Source organism: Scyliorhinus torazame, chromosome 1, assembly GCF_047496885.1.
Source record: "Scyliorhinus torazame isolate Kashiwa2021f chromosome 1, sScyTor2.1, whole genome shotgun sequence".
In the NCBI taxonomy this organism is placed as follows: domain Eukaryota; kingdom Metazoa; phylum Chordata; class Chondrichthyes; order Carcharhiniformes; family Scyliorhinidae; genus Scyliorhinus; species Scyliorhinus torazame.
The window spans coordinates 408,134,722-408,152,324 of record NC_092707.1 but is presented as its reverse complement, the minus strand read 5'-3'; the positions used below and the strand labels follow the sequence as shown (position 1 = coordinate 408,152,324).

Below are 17,603 nucleotides of genomic sequence, written 5' to 3'. Positions count from 1 at the left end.
CTTTTAGATGCTGCTGTCTGTCTCTGGATCCTTCTCTCTCTCTCTCTCATTTTGATGCTGCTGTCTGTGTCTGGGTCCTCCTCTCTCTCTCTCTCTCTCTCTTTTAGATGCTGCTGTCTGTCTCTGGGTCCTCCTCTCTCTCTCTCTTTTAGATGCTGCTGTCTGTCTCTGGGTCCTCCTCTCTCTCTCTTTTAGATACAGCTGTCTGTCTCTGGGTCCTCCTCTCTCTCTCTCTCTCTCTTTTAGATACTGCTGTCTGTCTCTGGATCCTCCTCTCTCTTTTAGATACTGCTGTCTGTCTCTGGATCCTCCTCTCTCTCTCTATCTTTTAGGAGCTGCTGTCTGTCTCTGGGTCCTCCTCTCTCTCTCTCTCTCTTTTAGATGCTGCTGTCTGTCTCTGGGTCCTCCTCTTTCTCTCTCTTTTAGATGCTGCTGTCTGTCTCTGGATCCTCCTCTCTCTCTCTCTCTCTTTCTCTCTCTCTGAGATGCTGCTGTCTGTCTCTGGATCCTCCTCTCTCTCTCTCTCATTTTGATGCTGCTGTCTGTCTCTGGGTCCTCCTCTCTCTCTCTCTCCCTCTCTCTTTTAGATAATGCTGTCTGTCTCTGGATCCTCCTCTCTCTCTCTCTCTTTTAGATACTGCTGTCTGTCTCTGGATCCTCCTCTCTCTCTCTCTTTTAGGAGCTGCTGTCTGTCTCTGAATCCTCCTCTCTCTCTCTCTCTTTTAGGAGCTGCTGTCTGTCTCTGGGTCCTCCTCTCTCTCTCTCTCTTTTAGGAGCTGCTGTCTGTCTCTGGGTACTCCTCTCTCTCTCTCTCATTTTGATGCTGCTGTCTGTCTCTGGGTCCCCCTCTCTCTCTCTCTCTCTTTTAGGAGCTGCTGTCTGTCTCTGGGTCCTCGCTCTCTCTCATTTTGATGCTGCTGTCTGTCTCTGGGTCCTCCTCTCTCTCCCTCTATTAGATGCTGCTGTCAGTCTCTGGATCCTCCTCTCTCTCTCTCTCTCTTTTAGGAGCTGCTGTCTGTCTCTGGATCCTCCTCTCTCTCTCTCTTTTAGGAGCTGCTGTCTGTCTCTGGATCCTCCTCTCTCTCTCTCTCTTTTAGGAGCTGCTGTCTGTCTCTGGGTCCTCCTCTCTCTCTCTCTCTCTCTTTTAGATGCTGCTGTCTGTCTCTGGGTCCTCCTCGCTCTCTCTCATTTTGATGCTGCTGTCTGTCTCTGGATCCTCCTCTCTCTCTCTCTCTTTTAGGAGCTGCTGACTGTCTCTGGGTCCTCCTCTCTCTCTCTCCCTCTTTTAGATGCTGCTGTCTGTCTCTGGATCCTCCTCTCTCTCTCTCTTTTAGATGCTGCTGTCTGTCTCTGGATCCTCCTCTCTCTCTCTCTCTTTTAGGAACTGCTGTCTGTCTCTGGATCCTCCTCTCTCTCCCTCTTTTAGATGCTGCTGTCTGTCTCTGGATCCTCCTCTCTCTCTCTCTCATTTTGATGCTGCTGTCTGTCTCTGGGTCCTCCTCTCTCTCTCTCTCCCTCTCTCTTTTAGATAATGCTGTCTGTCTCTGGATCCTCCTCTCTCTCTCTCTCTTTTAGATACTGCTGTCTGTCTCTGGATCCTCCTCTCTCTCTCTCTTTTAGGAGCTGCTGTCTGTCTCTGAATCCTCCTCTCTCTCTCTCTCTTTTAGGAGCTGCTGTCTGTCTCTGGGTCCTCCTCTCTCTCTCTCTCTTTTAGGAGCTGCTGTCTGTCTCTGGGTACTCCTCTCTCTCTCTCTCATTTTGATGCTGCTGTCTGTCTCTGGGTCCCACTCTCTCTCTCTCTCTCTTTTAGGAGCTGCTGTCTGTCTCTGGGTCCTCGCTCTCTCTCATTTTGATGCTGCTGTCTGTCTCTGGGTCCTCCTCTCTCTCCCTCTATTAGATGCTGCTGTCAGTCTCTGGATCCTCCTCTCTCTCTCTCTCTCTTTTAGGAGCTGCTGTCTGTCTCTGGATCCTCCTCTCTCTCTCTCTTTTAGGAGCTGCTGTCTGTCTCTGGATCCTCCTCTCTCTCTCTCTCTTTTAGGAGCTGCTGTCTGTCTCTGGGTCCTCCTCTCTCTCTCTCTCTCTCTTTTAGATGCTGCTGTCTGTCTCTGGGTCCTCCTCGCTCTCTCTCATTTTGATGCTGCTGTCTGTCTCTGGATCCTCCTCTCTCTCTCTCTCTTTTAGGAGCTGCTGACTGTCTCTGGGTCCTCCTCTCTCTCTCTCCCTCTTTTAGATGCTGCTGTCTGTCTCTGGATCCTCCTCTCTCTCTCTCTTTTAGATGCTGCTGTCTGTCTCTGGATCCTCCTCTCTCTCTCTCTCTTTTAGGAACTGCTGTCTGTCTCTGGATCCTCCTCTCTCTCCCTCTTTTAGATGCTGCTGTCTGTCTCTGGATCCTCCTCTCTCTCCCTCTTTTAGATGCTGCTGTCTGTCTCTGGATCCTCCTCTCTCTCTCTCTTTTAGATGCTGCTGTCTGTCTCTGGATCCTCCTCTCTCTCTCTCTTTTAGGAGCTGCTGTCTGTCTCTGGATCCTCCTCTCTCTCCCTCTTTTAGATGCTGCTGTCTGTCTCTGGATCCTCCTCTCTCTCTCTCTCTCTCTCTCTTTTAGATGCTGCTGTCTGTCTCTGGATCCTCCTCTCTCTCTCTCTCTTTTAGGAGCTGCTGTCTGTCTCTGGATCCTCCTCTCTCTCTCTCTCTCTCTCTTTTCGGAGCTGCTGTCAGTCTCTGGATCCTCCTCTCTCTCTCTGTTTTAGATGCTGCTGTCTGTCTCTGGGTCCTCCTCTCTCTCTCTCTCTTTTAGGAGCTGCTGTCAGTCTCTGGATCCTCCTCTCTCTCTCTCTTTTAGATGCTGCTGTCAGTCTCTGGATCCTCCTCTCTCTCTCTCTCTCTCTCTTTCAGGAGCTGCTTTCGGTCTCTGGGTCCTCCTCTCTCTCTCCCTCTTTTAGATGCTGCTGTCAGTCTCTGGATCCTCCTCTCTCTCTCTCTTTTAGATGCTGCTGTCTGTCTCTGGGTCCTCCTCTCTCTCTCTCTCTTTTAGGAGCTGCTGTCAGTCTCTGGATCCTCCTCTCTCTCACTCTTTTAGGAGCTGCTGTCTGTCTCTAGGTCCTCCTCTCTCTCACTCTTTTAGGAGCTGCTGTCAGTCTCTGGATCCTCCTCTCTCTCTCTCTCTTTTTGGAGCTGCTGTCTGTCTCTGGATCCTCCTCTCTCTCTCTCTCTCTCTCTTTTAGATGCTGCTGTCTGTCTCTGGGTCCTCCTCTCTCTCTCTCTTTTAGGAGCTACTGTCTGTCTCTGGATCCTCCTCTCTCTCACTCTTTTAGATGCTGCTGTCTGTCTCTGGATCCTCCTCTCTCTCTCTCTCTTTTAGATGCTGCTGTTTGTCTCTGGGTCCTCCTCTCTCTCTCTCTCTCTTTTAGATGCTGCTGTCTGTCTCTGGGTCCTCCTCTCTCTCTCTCTCTTTTAGATGCTGCTGTCTGTCTCTAGGTCCTCCTCTCTCTCACTCTTTTAGGAGCAGCTGTCTGTCTCTGGATCCTCCTCTCTCTCTCTCTTTTAGATGCTGCTCTCTGTCTCTGGGTCCTCCTCTCTCTCTCTCTCTTTTAGATACTGCTGTCTGTCTCTGGGTCCTCCTCTCTCTCTCTCTCTCTCTCTCTCTTTTAGGAGCTGCTGTCTGTCTCTGGGTCCTCCTCTCTCTCTCTCTCTTTTAGGAGCTGCTGTCTGTCTCTGGGTCCTCCTCTCTCTCTCTCTCTTTTAGGAGCTGCTGTCTGTCTCTGGGTCCTCCTCTCTCTCTCTCTCTTTTAGGAGCTGCTGTCTGTCTCTGGGTCCTCCTCTCTCTCTCTCTCTTTTAGATGCTGCTGTCTGTCTCTGGATCCTCCTCTCTCTCTCTCTCATTTTGATGCTGCTGTCTGTCTCTGGGTCCTCCTCTCTCTCTCTCTCTCTCTCTTTTAGGAGCTGCTGTCTGTCTCTGGGTCCTCCTCTCTCTCTCTCTCTTTTAGATGCTGCTCTCTGTCTCTGGCTCCTCCTCTCTCTCTCTCTCTCTTTTAGGAGCTGCTGTCTGTCTCTGGATCCTCCTCTCTCTCTCTCTCTTTTAGGAGCTGCTGTCTGTCTCTGGATCCTCCTCTCTCTCTCTCTCTTTTAGGGGCTGCTGTCTGTCTCTGGGTCCTCCTCTCTCTCTCTCTCTTTTAGGAGCTGCTGTCTGTCTCTGGGTACTCCTCTCTCTCTCTCTCATTTTGATGCTGCTGTCTGTCTCTGGGTCCTCCTCTCTCTCTCTCTCTCTTTTAGGAGCTGCTGTCTGTCTCTGGGTCCTCGCTCTCTCTCATTTTGATGCTGCTGTCTGTCTCTGGGTCCTCCTCTCTCTCCCTCTATTAGATGCTGCTGTCAGTCTCTGGATCCTCCTCTCTCTCTCTCTCTCTTTTAGGAGCTGCTGTCTGTCTCTGGATCCTCCTCTCTCTCTCTCTTTTAGGAGCTGCTGTCTGTCTCTGGATCCTCCTCTCTCTCTCTCTCTTTTAGGAGCTGCTGTCTGTCTCTGGGTCCTCCTCTCTCTCTCTCTCTTTTAGATGCTGCTGTCTGTCTCTGGGTCCTCCTCGCTCTCTCTCATTTTGATGCTGCTGTCTGTCTCTGGATCCTCCTCTCTCTCTCTCTCTTTTAGGAGCTGCTGACTGTCTCTGGGTCCTCCTCTCTCTCTCTCTCTTTTTGATGCTGCTGTCTGTCTCTGGGTCCTCCTCTCTCTCTCTCCCTCTTTTAGATGCTGCTGTCTGTCTCTGGATCCTCCTCTCTCTCTCTCTTTTAGATGCTGCTGTCTGTCTCTGGATCCTCCTCTCTCTCTCTCTCTTTTAGGAGCTGCTGTCAGTCTCTGGATCATCCTCTCTCTCCCTCTTTTAGATGCTGCTGTCTGTCTCTGGATCCTCCTCTCTCTCTCTCTTTTAGATGCTGCTGTCTGTCTCTGGATCCTCCTCTCTCTCTCTCTCTCTCTTTTAGGAGCTGCTGTCTGTCTCTGGATCCTCCTCTCTCTCTCTCTCTCTCTCTTTTAGATGCTGCTGTCTGTCTCTGGGACGTCCCCTCTCTCTCTCTTTTAGGAGCTGCTGTCTGTCTCTGGGTCGTCCTCGCTCTCTCTCTTTTAGATGCTGCTGTCTGTCTCTGGATCCTCCTCTCTCTCTCTCTCTCTCTCTTTCAGGAGCTGCTGTCTGTCTCTGGGTCCTCCTCTCTCTCTCCCTCTTTTAGATGCTGCTGTCAGTCTCTGGATCCTTCTCTCTCTCTCTCTCTTTTAGGAGCTGGTGTCTGTCTCTGGATCCTCCTCTCTCTCTCTCTCTCTCTTTTAGGAGCTGCTGTCTGTCTCTGGGTCGTCCCCTCTCTCTCTCTTTTAGGAGCTGCTGTCTGTCTCTGGGTCGTCCTCTCTCTCTCTCTTTCAGGAGCTGCTGTCTGTCTCTGGGTCCTCCTCTCTCTCTCCCTCTTTTAGATGCTGCTGTCAGTCTCTGGATCCTCCTCTCTCTCTCTCTCTTTTAGGAGCTGCTGTCAGTCTCTGGATCCTCCTCTCTCTCACTCTTTTAGGAGCTGCTGTCTGTCTCTAGGTCCTCCTCTCTCTCTCTCTCTTTTAGGAGCTGCTGTCAGTCTCTGGATCCTCCTCTCTCTCACTCTTTTAGGAGCTGCTGTCTATCTCTGGATCCTCCTCTCTCTCTCTCTCTCTTTTTGGAGCTGCTGTCTGTCTCTGGATCCTCCTCTCTCTCTCTCTCTCTCTCTTTTAGATGCTGCTGTCTGTCTCTGGGTCCTCCTCTCTCTCTCTCTTTTAGGAGCTACTGTCGGTCTCTGGATCCTCCTCTCTCTCTCTTTTAGATGCTGCTGTCTGTCTGTGGGTCCTCCTCTCTCTCTCTCTCTTTTAGGAGCTGCTTTCGGTCTCTGGGTCCTCCTCTCTCTCTCTCACTCTTTTAGATGCTGCTGTCTGTCTCTGGATCCTCCTCTCTCTCTCTCTCTTTTAGATGCTGCTGTCTGTCTCTGGGTCCTCTCTCTTTTAGATGCTGCTGTCTGTCTCTGGGTCCTCCTCTCTCTCTCTCTTTTAGATGCTGCTGTCTGTCTCTAGGTCCTCCTCTCTCTCACTCTTTTAGGAGCTGCTGTCTGTCTCTGGATCCTCCTCTCTCTCTCTCTCTTTTAGATGCTGCTCTCTGTCTCTGGGTCCTCCTCTCTCTCTCTCTCTTTTAGATACTGCTGTCTGTCTCTGGGTCCTCCTCTCTCTCTCTCTCTCTCTCTCTCTCTTTTAGGAGCTGCTGTCTGTCTCTGGGTCCTCCTCTCTCTCTCTCTCTTTTAGGAGCTGCTGTCTGTCTCTGGGTCCTCCTCTCTCTCTCTCTCTTTTAGGAGCTGCTGTCTGTCTCTGGGTCCTCCTCTCTCTCTCTCTCTCTCTCTCTCTTTTAGATTCTGCTGTCTGTCTCTGGGTCCTCCTCTCTCTCTCTCTTTTAGATGCTGCTCTCTGTCTCTGGATCCTCCTCTCTCTCTCTCTCTCTTTTAGATGCTGCTGTCTGTCTCCGGATCCTCCTCTCTCTCTCTCTCATTTTGATGCTGCTGTCTGTCTCTGGGTCCTCCTCTCTCTCTCTCTCTCTCTCTCTTTTAGGAGCTGCTGTCTGTCTCTGGGTCCTCCTCTCTCTCTCTCTCTCTTTTAGGAGCTGGTGTCTGTCTCTGGATCCTCCTCTCTCTCTCTCTCTTTTAGGAGCTGCTGTCTGTCTCTGGATCCTCCTCTCTCTCTCTCTCTTTTAGGAGCTGCTGTCTGTCTCTGGGTCCTCGCTCTCTCTCTCTCTTTTAGGAGCTGCTGTCTGTCTCTGGGTACTCCTCTCTCTCTCTCTCATTTTGATGCTGCTGTCTGTCTCTGGGTCCTCCTCTCTCTCTCTCTCTCTTTTAGGAGCTGCTGTCTGTCTCTGGGTCCTCGCTCTCTCTCATTTTGATGCTGCTGTCTGTCTCTGGGTCCTCCTCTCTCTCCCTCTATTAGATGCTGCTGTCAGTCTCTGGATCCTCCTCTCTCTCTCTCTCTCTTTTAGGAGCTGCTGTCTGTCTCTGGATCCTCCTCTCTCTCTCTCTTTTAGGAGCTGCTGTCTGTCTCTGGATCCTCCTCTCTCTCTCTCTCTTTTAGGAGCTGCTGTCTGTCTCTGGGTCCTCCTCTCTCTCTCTCTCTCTTTTTGATGCTGCTGTCTGTCTCTGGATCCTCCTCTCTCTCTCTCTCTCTTTTAGGAGCTGCTGTCTGTCTCTGGATCTTCCTCTCTCTCTCTCTTTTAGGAGCTGCTGTCTGTCTCTGGATCCTCCTCTCTCTCTCTCTCTTTTAGGAGCTGCTGACTGTCTCTGGGTCCTCCTCTCTCTCTCTCTCTTTTTGATGCTGCTGTCTGTCTCTGGGTCCTCCTCTCTCTCTCTCCCTCTTTTAGATGCTGCTGTCTGTCTCTGGATCCTCCTCTCTCTCTCTCTTTTAGATGCTGCTGTCTGTCTCTGGGTCGTCCCCTCTCTCACTCTTTTAGGAGCTGCTGTCTGTCTCTGGGTCGTCCTCTCTCTCTCTCTTTTAGATGCTGCTGTCTGTCTCTGGATCCTCCTCTCTCTCTCTCTCTCTCTTTTAGGAGCTGCTGTCTGTCTCTGGATCCTCCTCTCTCTCTCTCTCTCTCTCTTTTAGATGCTGCTGTCTGTCTCTGGATCCTCCTCTCTCTCTCTCTCTCTCTTTTAGGAGCTGCTGTCTGTCTCTGGATCCTCCTCTCTCTCTCTCTCTCTCTCTTTTAGGAGCTGCTGTCTGTCTCTGGGTCGTCAACTCTCTCTCTCTTTTAGGAGCTGCTGTCTGTCTCTGGGTCGTCCTCTCTCTCTCTCTTTTAGATGCTGCTGTCTGTCTCTGGATCCTCCTCTCTCTCTCTCCCTCTTTTTGATGCTGCTGTCAGTCTCTGGATCCTCCTCTCTCTCTCTCTCTTTTAGGAGCTGCTGTCTGTCTCTGGGTCCTCCTCTCTCTCACTCTTTTAGATGCTGCTGTCTGTCTCTGGATCCTCCTCTCTCTCCCTCTTTTAGATGCTGCTGTCAGTCTCTGGATCCTCCTCTCTCTCTCTCTCTCTTTTAGGAGCTGCTGTCTGTCTCTGGATCCTCCTCTCTCTCTCTCTTTTAGATGCTGCTGTCTGTCTCTGGGTCCTCCTCTCTCTCTCTCTTTTAGGAGCTACTGTCTGTCTCTGGATCCTCCTCTCCCTCTCTCTCTTTTAGGAGCTGCTTTCGGTCTCTGGGTCCTCCTCTCTCTCTCTCTCTCTTTTAGATGCTGCTGTCTGTCTCTGGATCCTCCTCTCTCTCTCTCTCTTTTAGGAGCTGCTGTCTGTCTCTGGGTCCTCCTCTCTCTCTCCCTCTTTTAGATGCTGCTGTCTGTCTCTAGGTCCTCCTCTCTCTCACTCTTTTAGGAGCTGCTGTCTGTCTCTGGATCCTCCTCTCTCTCTCTCTTTTAGATGCTGCTGTTTGTCTCAGGGTCCTCTCTCTTTTAGATGCTGCTGTCTGTCTCTGGGTCCTCCTCTCTCTCTCTCTCTCTTTTAGATGCTGTTGTCTGTCTCTGGATCCTCCTCTCTCTCTCTCTCTTTTAGGAGCTGCTGTCTGTCTCTAGGTCCTCCTCTCTCTCACTCTTTTAGGAGCTGCTGTCTGTCTCTGGATCCTCCTCTCTCTCTCTCTTTTAGATGCTGCTGTTGGTCTCTGGATCCTCCTCTCTCTCTCTCTTTTAGGTGCTGCTTTCGGCCTCTGGGTCCTCCTCTCTCTCTCTGTCTCTTTTAGGAGCTGCTGTTGGTCTCTGGATCCTCCTCTCTCTCTCTCTCTTTTAGGAGCTGCTGTCTGTCTCTAGGTCCTCCTCTCTCTCACTCTTTTAGGAGCTGCTGTCTGTCTCTGGATCCTCCTCTCTCTCTCTCTTTTAGATGCTGCTGTTGGTCTCTGGATCCTCCTCTCTCTCTCTCTTTTAGGTGCTGCTTTCGGCCTCTGGGTCCTCCTCTCTCTCTCTGTCTCTTTTAGATGCTGCTGTTGGTCTCTGGATCCTCCTCTCTCTCTCTCTTTTAGGTGCTGCTTTCGGCCTCTGGGTCCTCCTCTCTCTCTCTGTCTCTTTTAGGAGCTGCTGTTGGTCTCTGGATCCTCCTCTCTCTCTCCCTTTTAGGTGCTGCTTTCGGTCTCTGGGTCCTCCTCTCTCTCTCTCTCTCTCTTTTAGAAGCTGCTGTCTGTCTCTGGGTCCTCCTCTCTCTCTCTCTTTTAGGTGCTGCTTTCGGCCTCTGGGTCCTCCTCTCTCTCTCTCTCTCTTTTAGAAGCTGCTGTCTATTTCTGCTTTATCTCTCCCATTCTTTTTTTCCCATTTCCCTATATCCTGTTTACTGACAAGCTATATTCTTTAACATCTTCAAAACGATAATTTCACAGCATAATGATCATCATAACGCACCTCCATTCCTGATTCTTCTGAATGTCAATCGGAATAGGGTCAGTCTTAGGCGATAAGGAGCAGGCTGTCTATGGTTGGAAAATGTCCAGGAGAACGATGATTATCTTGTTTTGATGCGGGATACTTCTGACTGAAACATATTAAACACCAAAATAAGAATGCTTCTTTTCATCCCAATTCTGCTCCTTCCCTATCCCCCTTACTGGGGGTGTCTTATCAACGCCCTCTGATCTCCAATAGCCATTATAGACGGGGAGACTATTTGATTCTGGGCATCTCTACACCCGAGTGTGATCAGGGATCCTTCAATCTTAATAACAAATTGTGACTCGTCAGAATCACTTGAGTACAACTCAGTTTGGTGAGAAGAGGGAAAGTCGCCTGTTGTTTGTATTTGTGTTTAATTTCTTTTTTAAAAAAATGTTTATTCAAATTTTTCCAACAACATTTTTTAACAAACAAACCCCCCCCATAACGAAAAGAAAAAAGAACACAAACCCCACAATCAAAAATAATAAACTACTTATACATTGGGTTTCTCCCGCATATATTAACCCCCCCATATGATATTCAAAAGTACCCTTGGGGAAACACCCCCCCCACCCGCCCGCCCAAATACCCCCCCGATAGAGACACCCCCCCTCTCCCACCCCCTTCCCCCCCTCCCCCCCCGGCGCGCCCCCCCCCCCCCCCCACCCCGGGTTGCTGCTGCTGCTGACCTCCTCATAGCGCTCCGCGAGATAGTCCAGGAACGGTTGCCACTGCCTGAAGAACCCCTGCACAGACCCTCGTAAGGCAAACTTTATCCTCTCCAGCTTAATGAACTCTGCCATGTCATTTATCCAGGCTTCCACACTGGGGGGCTTTGCGTCTTTCCATAATAGCAAGATCCTCCGCCGGGCTACCAGGGACGCAAAGGCCAGAATACCGGCCTCTTTCGCCTCCTGCACTCCTGGTTCGTCCGTTACCCCAAATAATGCCAATCCCCAGCTCGGCTTGACCTGCACTTTCACCACCTTGGACATAGTCCTCGCAAAACCCCTCCAGAACCCATCCAGCGCCGGGCACGGCCAGAACATGTGGACGTGATTCGCCGGGCTCCCCGAGCACCTCCCACACCTGTCCTCCATCCCAAAGAACCTACTCAACCTCGCCCCTGTCATATGCGCTCTGTGAGTAACCTTAAATTGTATTAGGCTGAGCCTGGCGCAAGAGGAAGAGGAGTTAACCCTACTCAGGACATCAGCCCACAGACCCTCATCTATCTCCTCCCCCAGCTCCTCCTCCCACTTGCCCTTTAGCTCCTCTACCGAAACCTCCTCCTCTTCTTTCATCTCTTGATAGATCGCCGAAACCTTGCCTTCTCCGACCCATACACCCGAAATCACCCTGTCCTGAATCTTCTGTGCCGGGAGTAACGGGAATTCCCTCACCTGCCACCTCACAAACGCCCTCACTTGCATATACCTGAACACATTTCCCGGGGGTAACCCAAACTTCTCCTCCAGCGCCCCTAGGCTCGCAAACGTCCCATCTATAAACAGGTCCCCCATTCTTCTGATCCCTGCCCGATGCCAGCTCCGAAACCCCCCATCCATCCTTCCCGGGACGAACCGATGGTTCTCCCGAATCGGGGACCAAACCGAGGCTCCCATTTCGCCCCTATGCCGTCTCCACTGCCCCCAGATCTTCAACATTGCCGCCACCACCGGACTCGTGGTGTACCTTGTCGGCGAGAGCGGCAGCGGTGCCGTCACCAGTGCCCTCAGGCTCGTGCCCCTGCAGGACGCCATCTCCAACCTCTTCCACGCCGTCCCCTCTCCCTCTATTACCCACTTACGGATCATCGCCACATTGGCTGCCCAATAGTAGCCGCACAGATTCGGCAGCACCAGCCCTCCCAGTCCCTGCTACGCTCCAGAAACACCCTCTTTACCCTCGGGGTCTTATTTGCCCACACGAAACCAATGATGCTCCTACCTACCCATTTAAAAAAGGCCTTGGTAATCATAATGGGAAGGCAGTGGAACACAAAGAGAAACCTCGGGAGGACCATCATTTTAACCGACTGTACCCTGCCCGCTAGTGAGAGTGACAGCATGTCCCATCTTTTGAAATCCTCCTCCATCTGCTCCACCAACCGCGTCAAATTGAGTTTGTGCAGGGCCCCCCAGTTCCCAGCCACCTGGATCCCCAAGTACCGAAAGTTAATTTCCGCCCTCACAGTCCTCAATTCTCGTAGCCAGCACTTTTGCCAGCAACTTAGCATCCACATTGAGGAGCGAGATCGGTCTATACGACCCACATTGCAGTGGGTCCTTCTCCCGCTTCAGAATCAGCGAGATCAGCGCCCCGGACATTTGAGAATAAGCCTTATGGACATGTGAGAAGAATGAAAATTCCCGAGCCCCCGGCCTTGCAAATCTCCAAGGGTCCACCCCTCCCATTTGGTCCATAAATCCCCTCAACACTCTAGCTGCCGCCAGCTTCCTACCCGTCCTGGACCTGGAGCGATCCAGTGCCGGATCCAACACCGTGTTAAAGTCTCCCCCCATTATCAGGCCCCCCACTTCCAAGTCTGGGATCCGACCCAACATACGCCGCATAAAACCCGCATCGTCCCAGTTCGGGGCATACACATTGACCAGTGCCACCCTCTCTCCCTGCAACTTACCACTTACCATTATGTACCTACCGCCATTATCTGCCACAATGCTCGACGCCTCGAATGACACCTTCTTTCCCACCAAGATCGCCACCCCTCGATTTTTGGCATCTAGCCCCGAGTGAAACACCTGACCTACCCACCCTTTCCTCAGTCTTACCTGGTCTGCCATCTTCAGGTGTGTCTCCTGAAGCATAACCACATCTGCCTTGAGCCCCTTCAGGTGCGCGAACACGCGGGCCCGCTTAACCGGCCCATTCAGTCCCCTTACATTCCAGGTTATCAGCCGGATTAGGGGGCTACCCGCCCCCCTCCCCCGCCGACTAGCCATGACCCTTCCTCGGCCAGCCACGCGCCCGCACCCCACGCCCGGCCCGTTCCCCACAGCGGCATACCCCCGTCTTGACCCACCCCACTCGCTCCAGCTCCTCCTTGATCTTAGCAGCAGCAACTCGATTCCCCCCCCCACCCCCCACCCCCCGGCTCGGACCCATCCTAGCTGGTTTACTCCCCCATTGCACTTCCGCAAGTCAGCTGACTCCTGCTGACCCCGGCCGCTCCCGCCTCCCCTTCGACTCCTCCCATTGTGTGGCACACCCTCCTCTCCCGCTCCCCATTCACAGGCTCTCCCCCTTCCCCCTCCGTTCTAAGTGCGGGAAACAATCCTCGCCTCCCCGCCCCGGTCCCGCCGCCCCCAGTCTTCGGCGCGGGAAAACAATCCCGCGCTCTCCACCTACCAGGCCCCGCCACCAACCAAAACCCGCCCCATCCACCCTCCCCAACCCGAAAGAGAAAAACACAGAGAAAAAGAAACCCAAAACAATGCAAAGTTTTGGGTTCATTAGTTTTGGGAGATAGTGGTGGCGATGGACGCTGAGAAAGCCTTCGATAGGGTAGAGTGGGGGTACCTGAAGAGGTTCGGGTTTGGGGAGGGGTTTGTCAGGTGGGTTAGGCTGTTGTACGAGGTCCCGATGGCGAGTGTGGCCACAAATAGGAGGAGGTCCGAGTACTTTCAGTTGCACCGAGGGACGAGACAGGGGTGTCCCCTGTCCCCCCTGCTCTTCGCACTGGCGATTGAACCCCTGGCTATGGCACTGAGAGAGTCGAGGAACTGGAGGGGGTTGGTGCGGGGTGGGGAGGAGCATAGTGTGTCGCTCTATGCGGACGACCTGCTGCTGTATGTGGCGGACCCGGTGGGAGGAATGCCGGAGGTAATGAGGATCCTTAGGGAATTCAGGGACTTTTCGGGGTACAAGCTCAATATGGGGAAGAGTGAGCTATTCATAGTTCATCCAGGGGACCAGGAGAGGGGGATTGGCGAGCTCCCACTAAAAAGGGCGGAGATGAGTTTCAGATATTTGGGGGTCCAGGTGGCCAGGAGCAGGGGGGCCCTGCATAGGCTTAACTTTACAAGGCTGGTGGAGCAAATGGAGGAGGAGTTCAAGAGGTGGGACGTGTTGCCGCTGTCCTTGGCGGGTAGGGTGCAGTCAATCAAAATGACGGTGCTCCCAAGGTTTTTGTTCCTGTTCCAGTGCCTCCCCGTGTTTATCCCGAAGGCTTTTTTCAGGCGGGTTAACAGGAGTATAATGGGGTTTGTGTGGGCACGAGGGACTCCGAGGGTGAGAAGGGTGTTCCTGGAGCGGAGTAGAGATAGGGGGGGACTGGTGCTGCCCAACCTCTGCGGGTACTACTGGGCCGCCAATGCGACGATGGTGCGCAAGTGGGTGATGGAGATGGAGGGGGCTGCATGGAAGAGGCTGGAGACGGCGTCCTGTGTGGGTACGAGTCTGGGGGCGCTGGCAACGGCACCGCTGCCGCTCCCTCCGAGGAGGTATACCACGAGCCCGGTGGTGGTGGCGGCCCTCAAAATTTGGGGGCAGTGGAGGCGGCATAGGGGGGAAGTTAGGGCCTTGGCGTGGACCCCATTACGGGGGAACCACCGGTTCGCCCCAGGAAGAACAGGTGGAGGGTTTTCGGGGTGGCACAGGGCAGGCATACAAAAGTTGGGGGACCTGTTTGTGGACGGGAAGTTCGCGAGCTTGGGTGAGCTGGAGGAGAAGTACGGGCTCCCCCCGGGGAACACCTTCAGGTACTTACAGGTAAGGGCGATTGCCAGACGGCAGGTGGTGGAATTCCCACGGCTACTGCCACACACAGTACAGGACAGGGTGTTCTCGGGGGGATGGGTGGGAGTGGGGAAGATCTCGGAAACTTACCAGGTGATGCAGGAGGAGGAGGCCTCGGTGGTGGAGTTGAAAGGTAAGTGGGAGGAGGAGTTGGGAGAGGAGATCGAAGATGGGACGTGGGCAGATGCCCTAGGGAGGGTGAATTCTTCCTCTTCGTGCGCGAGGCTCAGCCTCATACAGTTTAAGGTGCTGCACAGGGCACACATGACCGGGACAAGGATGAGCCGGTTCTTTGGGGGTGAGGACAGGTGTGTTAGGTGCTCAGGGAGCCCAGCAAATCACACCCATATGTTCTGGGCATGCCCAGCGCTGGAGGAATTTTGGAAGGGCGTAGCGAGGACGGTGTCGAGGGTGGTAGGATCCAGGGTCAAACCGGGCTGGGGGCTCGCAATATTTGGGGTGGCAGAGGAGCCGGGGGTGCAGGAGGGGAAAGAGGCCGGAATTCTGGCCTTTGCGTCCCTGGTAGCCCGGCGAAGGATTCTCCTTCAGTGGAAAGATACGAGGCCCCAAGCGTGGAATCCTGGATCAGTGATATGGCAGGGTTCATTAAATTGGAGAGGGTGAAATTCGCCTTGAGAGGGTCGGTACAAGGGTTCTTTAGGCAGTGGCAACCGTTCTTAGACTTTCTGGCAGGACGCTAGACATTGGTCAATGGCAGCAGCAGCTCGGGGGGGGGGGGGGGGGGGGGTTTACTTTATTTTTGTTTATGTTATTTACACTGGAGGGTCTGAGGGGGTGTATATACCTGTTGTCTTAAGTCGGGGTGTTAATGTTAATTTATTATTTAGGTACGGGGGGGGAGGGGTTTGAGGGGTTGCTTTTTAGATTGTGTTTTGTACTTAACCCTGTTGGGTTCTTTTTTCTTTCTCATTTTGTTAATGATATTTTATGAAAACCTTTAATAAAAATTATTGTTTTTAAAAAATATCTGCCCCACCAGCCTCTCCCTCTTCCTGCCCTCTCTCTTCTCCCTGTGGGCCCTAATGGAGATTAACTCTCCCCTGACCACCGCCTTCAACACCTCCCAGACTACACCCACCTGCACCTCCCCGTTGCCATTGGCCTCCAAGTATCTTTCAATGCACCCCCGCACCCTCCCGCACACCTCCTCATCCGCCAGTAATCCCACATCAAGACGCCACAGCGGGCGCTGGTCCCTCTCCTCTCCTAACTCCAGCTCTACCCAGTGCGGGGCGTGGTCTGAGATGGCTATGGCCGAATACTCCGTTCCTTCCATTTTCGGGATTAGCGCCCTACTCAAAACAAAAAAATCTATCCGGGAGTAGGCTCTATGTACATGGGAAAAGAATGAGAATTCCCTTGGCAGGGGCCTAGCAAACCTCCATGGATCCACTCCCCCCATCTGTTCCATAAACCCCCTCAGCACCTTGGCCGCAGCCGGCCTCTTCCCCGTCTTGGATCTGGAGCGATCTAATGCTGGATCCAGCACCGTGTTGAAATCCCCCCCCATTATCAAGCTTCCTGCCTCCAGGTCCGGAATCCGACCCAGCATGCGCTTCATAAATCCCGCATCATCCCAGTTCGGGGCGTATACGTTCACCAGTACCACCCGCGCCCCCTGCAACCTACCGCTCACCATCACGTATCGACCTCCATTATCCACGACAATATTCTTGGCCTCAAACGACACCCACTTCCCCACCAGTATTGCAACCCCTCTGTTCTTCACATCCAGCCCCAAATGGAATACCTGTCCTACCCATTCCTTTCTCAGCCTAACCTGATCTGCCACCTTCAAATGTGTCTCCTGAAGCATGACCACGTCTGCCTTCAGTCCCTTTAAGTGCGCGAACACTCGGGCCCTCTTAACCGGCCCATTCAGGCCCCTCACATTCCCAAGTTATCAGCCGGATTGGGGGGCTTCTCCCCCCCCCCCCCCCCCCCCCCCCCCCCCCCCCCGCCAACTAGCCATCTCCTTTTCTAGGCCAGTCACGTGCCAGCGCCTCCCGCACCCTCCAGTCCCCCAGACGGCGGACCCCCGCCCCGACCACCTCTCCTATTTCCAGTTCCCCATTGGACAATGCAGCAGCAACCCTATACCCCCCCTCTACCCCCCCTCCCCCCCGCTAGATCCATATCTAGCTCTTTTGCTCCCCCCATAACACTCCCGTAAGTCAGCTGACTCCTGCTGACCCCGGCCTCTCCCGCCTTCCCATCGACCCCCCCAGTGTGGGAATCCCCCCTCCCCCTCCTCCCTAGCAGTCAGTGTGCGCTCATCCGACCCCCACCTCCGTCCTTCCCTAGCGCGGGAAAAAGCCCGTGCTTTCCTGAGCCGGCCCCGCCCCCTCTGGCGCCGCTCCTGTTGCGGCCTTATCTCAATTCCCCCATCCCCGGGCCTCCCCTCCCTCCAGCACCGGCACCCACACTCTCCCACAGTCGCCCCATCAAATCCCTTCACCCATCCCCATCCAGCACCCAACCAAGGGAACATTCCCTACACGTAGTTAAAACCATATATACAGCAGACATCCCCCCACAACCACAGACCCTCAATTTGCGTCCAACCTTTCAGTCTGTATAAAGCTCCAAGCCTCCTCTGGCATTTCGAAATAGTGGTGCCGATCTTGGAATGTGACCCACAATCGCGCTGGCTGCAGCATCCCGAACTTCACCCCCTTCCGATGGAGAACCGCCTTAGCCCGATTAAAGCCAGCTCTCTTCTTGGCCACCTCCGCCCTCCAGTCCTGGTAGATTCGGATCTCCGTGTTCTCCCACCTGCTGCTCCGCTCTTTCTTGGCCCATCTCAAGACACACTCTCTGTCCATAAAGCGGTGAAACCTCACCACTACAGCCCTTGGCGGCTCGTTGGCCTTGGGTCTCCTTGCCTGGACCCGATGAGCCGCCTCCAGCTCCAGGGGCCTCGGGAAGGCTCCCGCGTCCATCAGCGAATTGAGCATCGTGCTCACATATGCCCCGGTATTGGGCCCCTCAACTCCTTCAGGGAGACCGAATCCGAAGATTCTTCCTCCTCGACCTATTCTCCAGGTCCTCAAATCTTGCCGCCCACCTCTTGTGCAGCGCCTCGTGTGCCTCCACCTTCACCGCCAAGCCCAAGATCTCATCCTCGTTCTCCGAGGCTTTCTGCCGCACCTCCCGGATCGCCGCCCCTTGGGCCTTCTGGGTCTCCACAAGCTTCTCAATCGCCGCCTTCATTGGCGCCAGCATTTCTGTCTTCAGCTCCTCAAAGCAGCGTTTAAGAAACTCCTGCTGCTCCTGCGACCACTGCGCCCATGCTGCTTGGTCTCCACCCGCCGCCATCTTGCTTTTTCTCCCTCTCACTTTTCGCTGCTCCAAGATCTCTTTTTTCACCGCTCCACTCCTGGTCCAAGCCATATACTGTCGG

General features: G+C 53.5%; 1 protein-coding gene across 8 annotated transcripts in view; it reads right to left on the bottom strand.

Moving 5' to 3' along the window:
* The window catches only part of LOC140428247 (interferon-inducible GTPase 5-like), an 88,727-nt gene that overhangs the window by 32,325 nt on the left and 38,799 nt on the right, over nucleotides 1-17,603 (bottom strand). For all 8 annotated transcript variants that reach the window (XM_072514548.1, XM_072514538.1, XM_072514566.1 and 5 more), the window contains one exon: nucleotides 9,389-9,518. In XM_072514548.1, coding sequence (XP_072370649.1) covers nucleotides 9,389-9,394 — 6 coding nt within the window. In that variant the 5' untranslated portion in view covers nucleotides 9,395-9,518. The remainder of the gene's footprint in view (nucleotides 1-9,388; nucleotides 9,519-17,603) is intronic.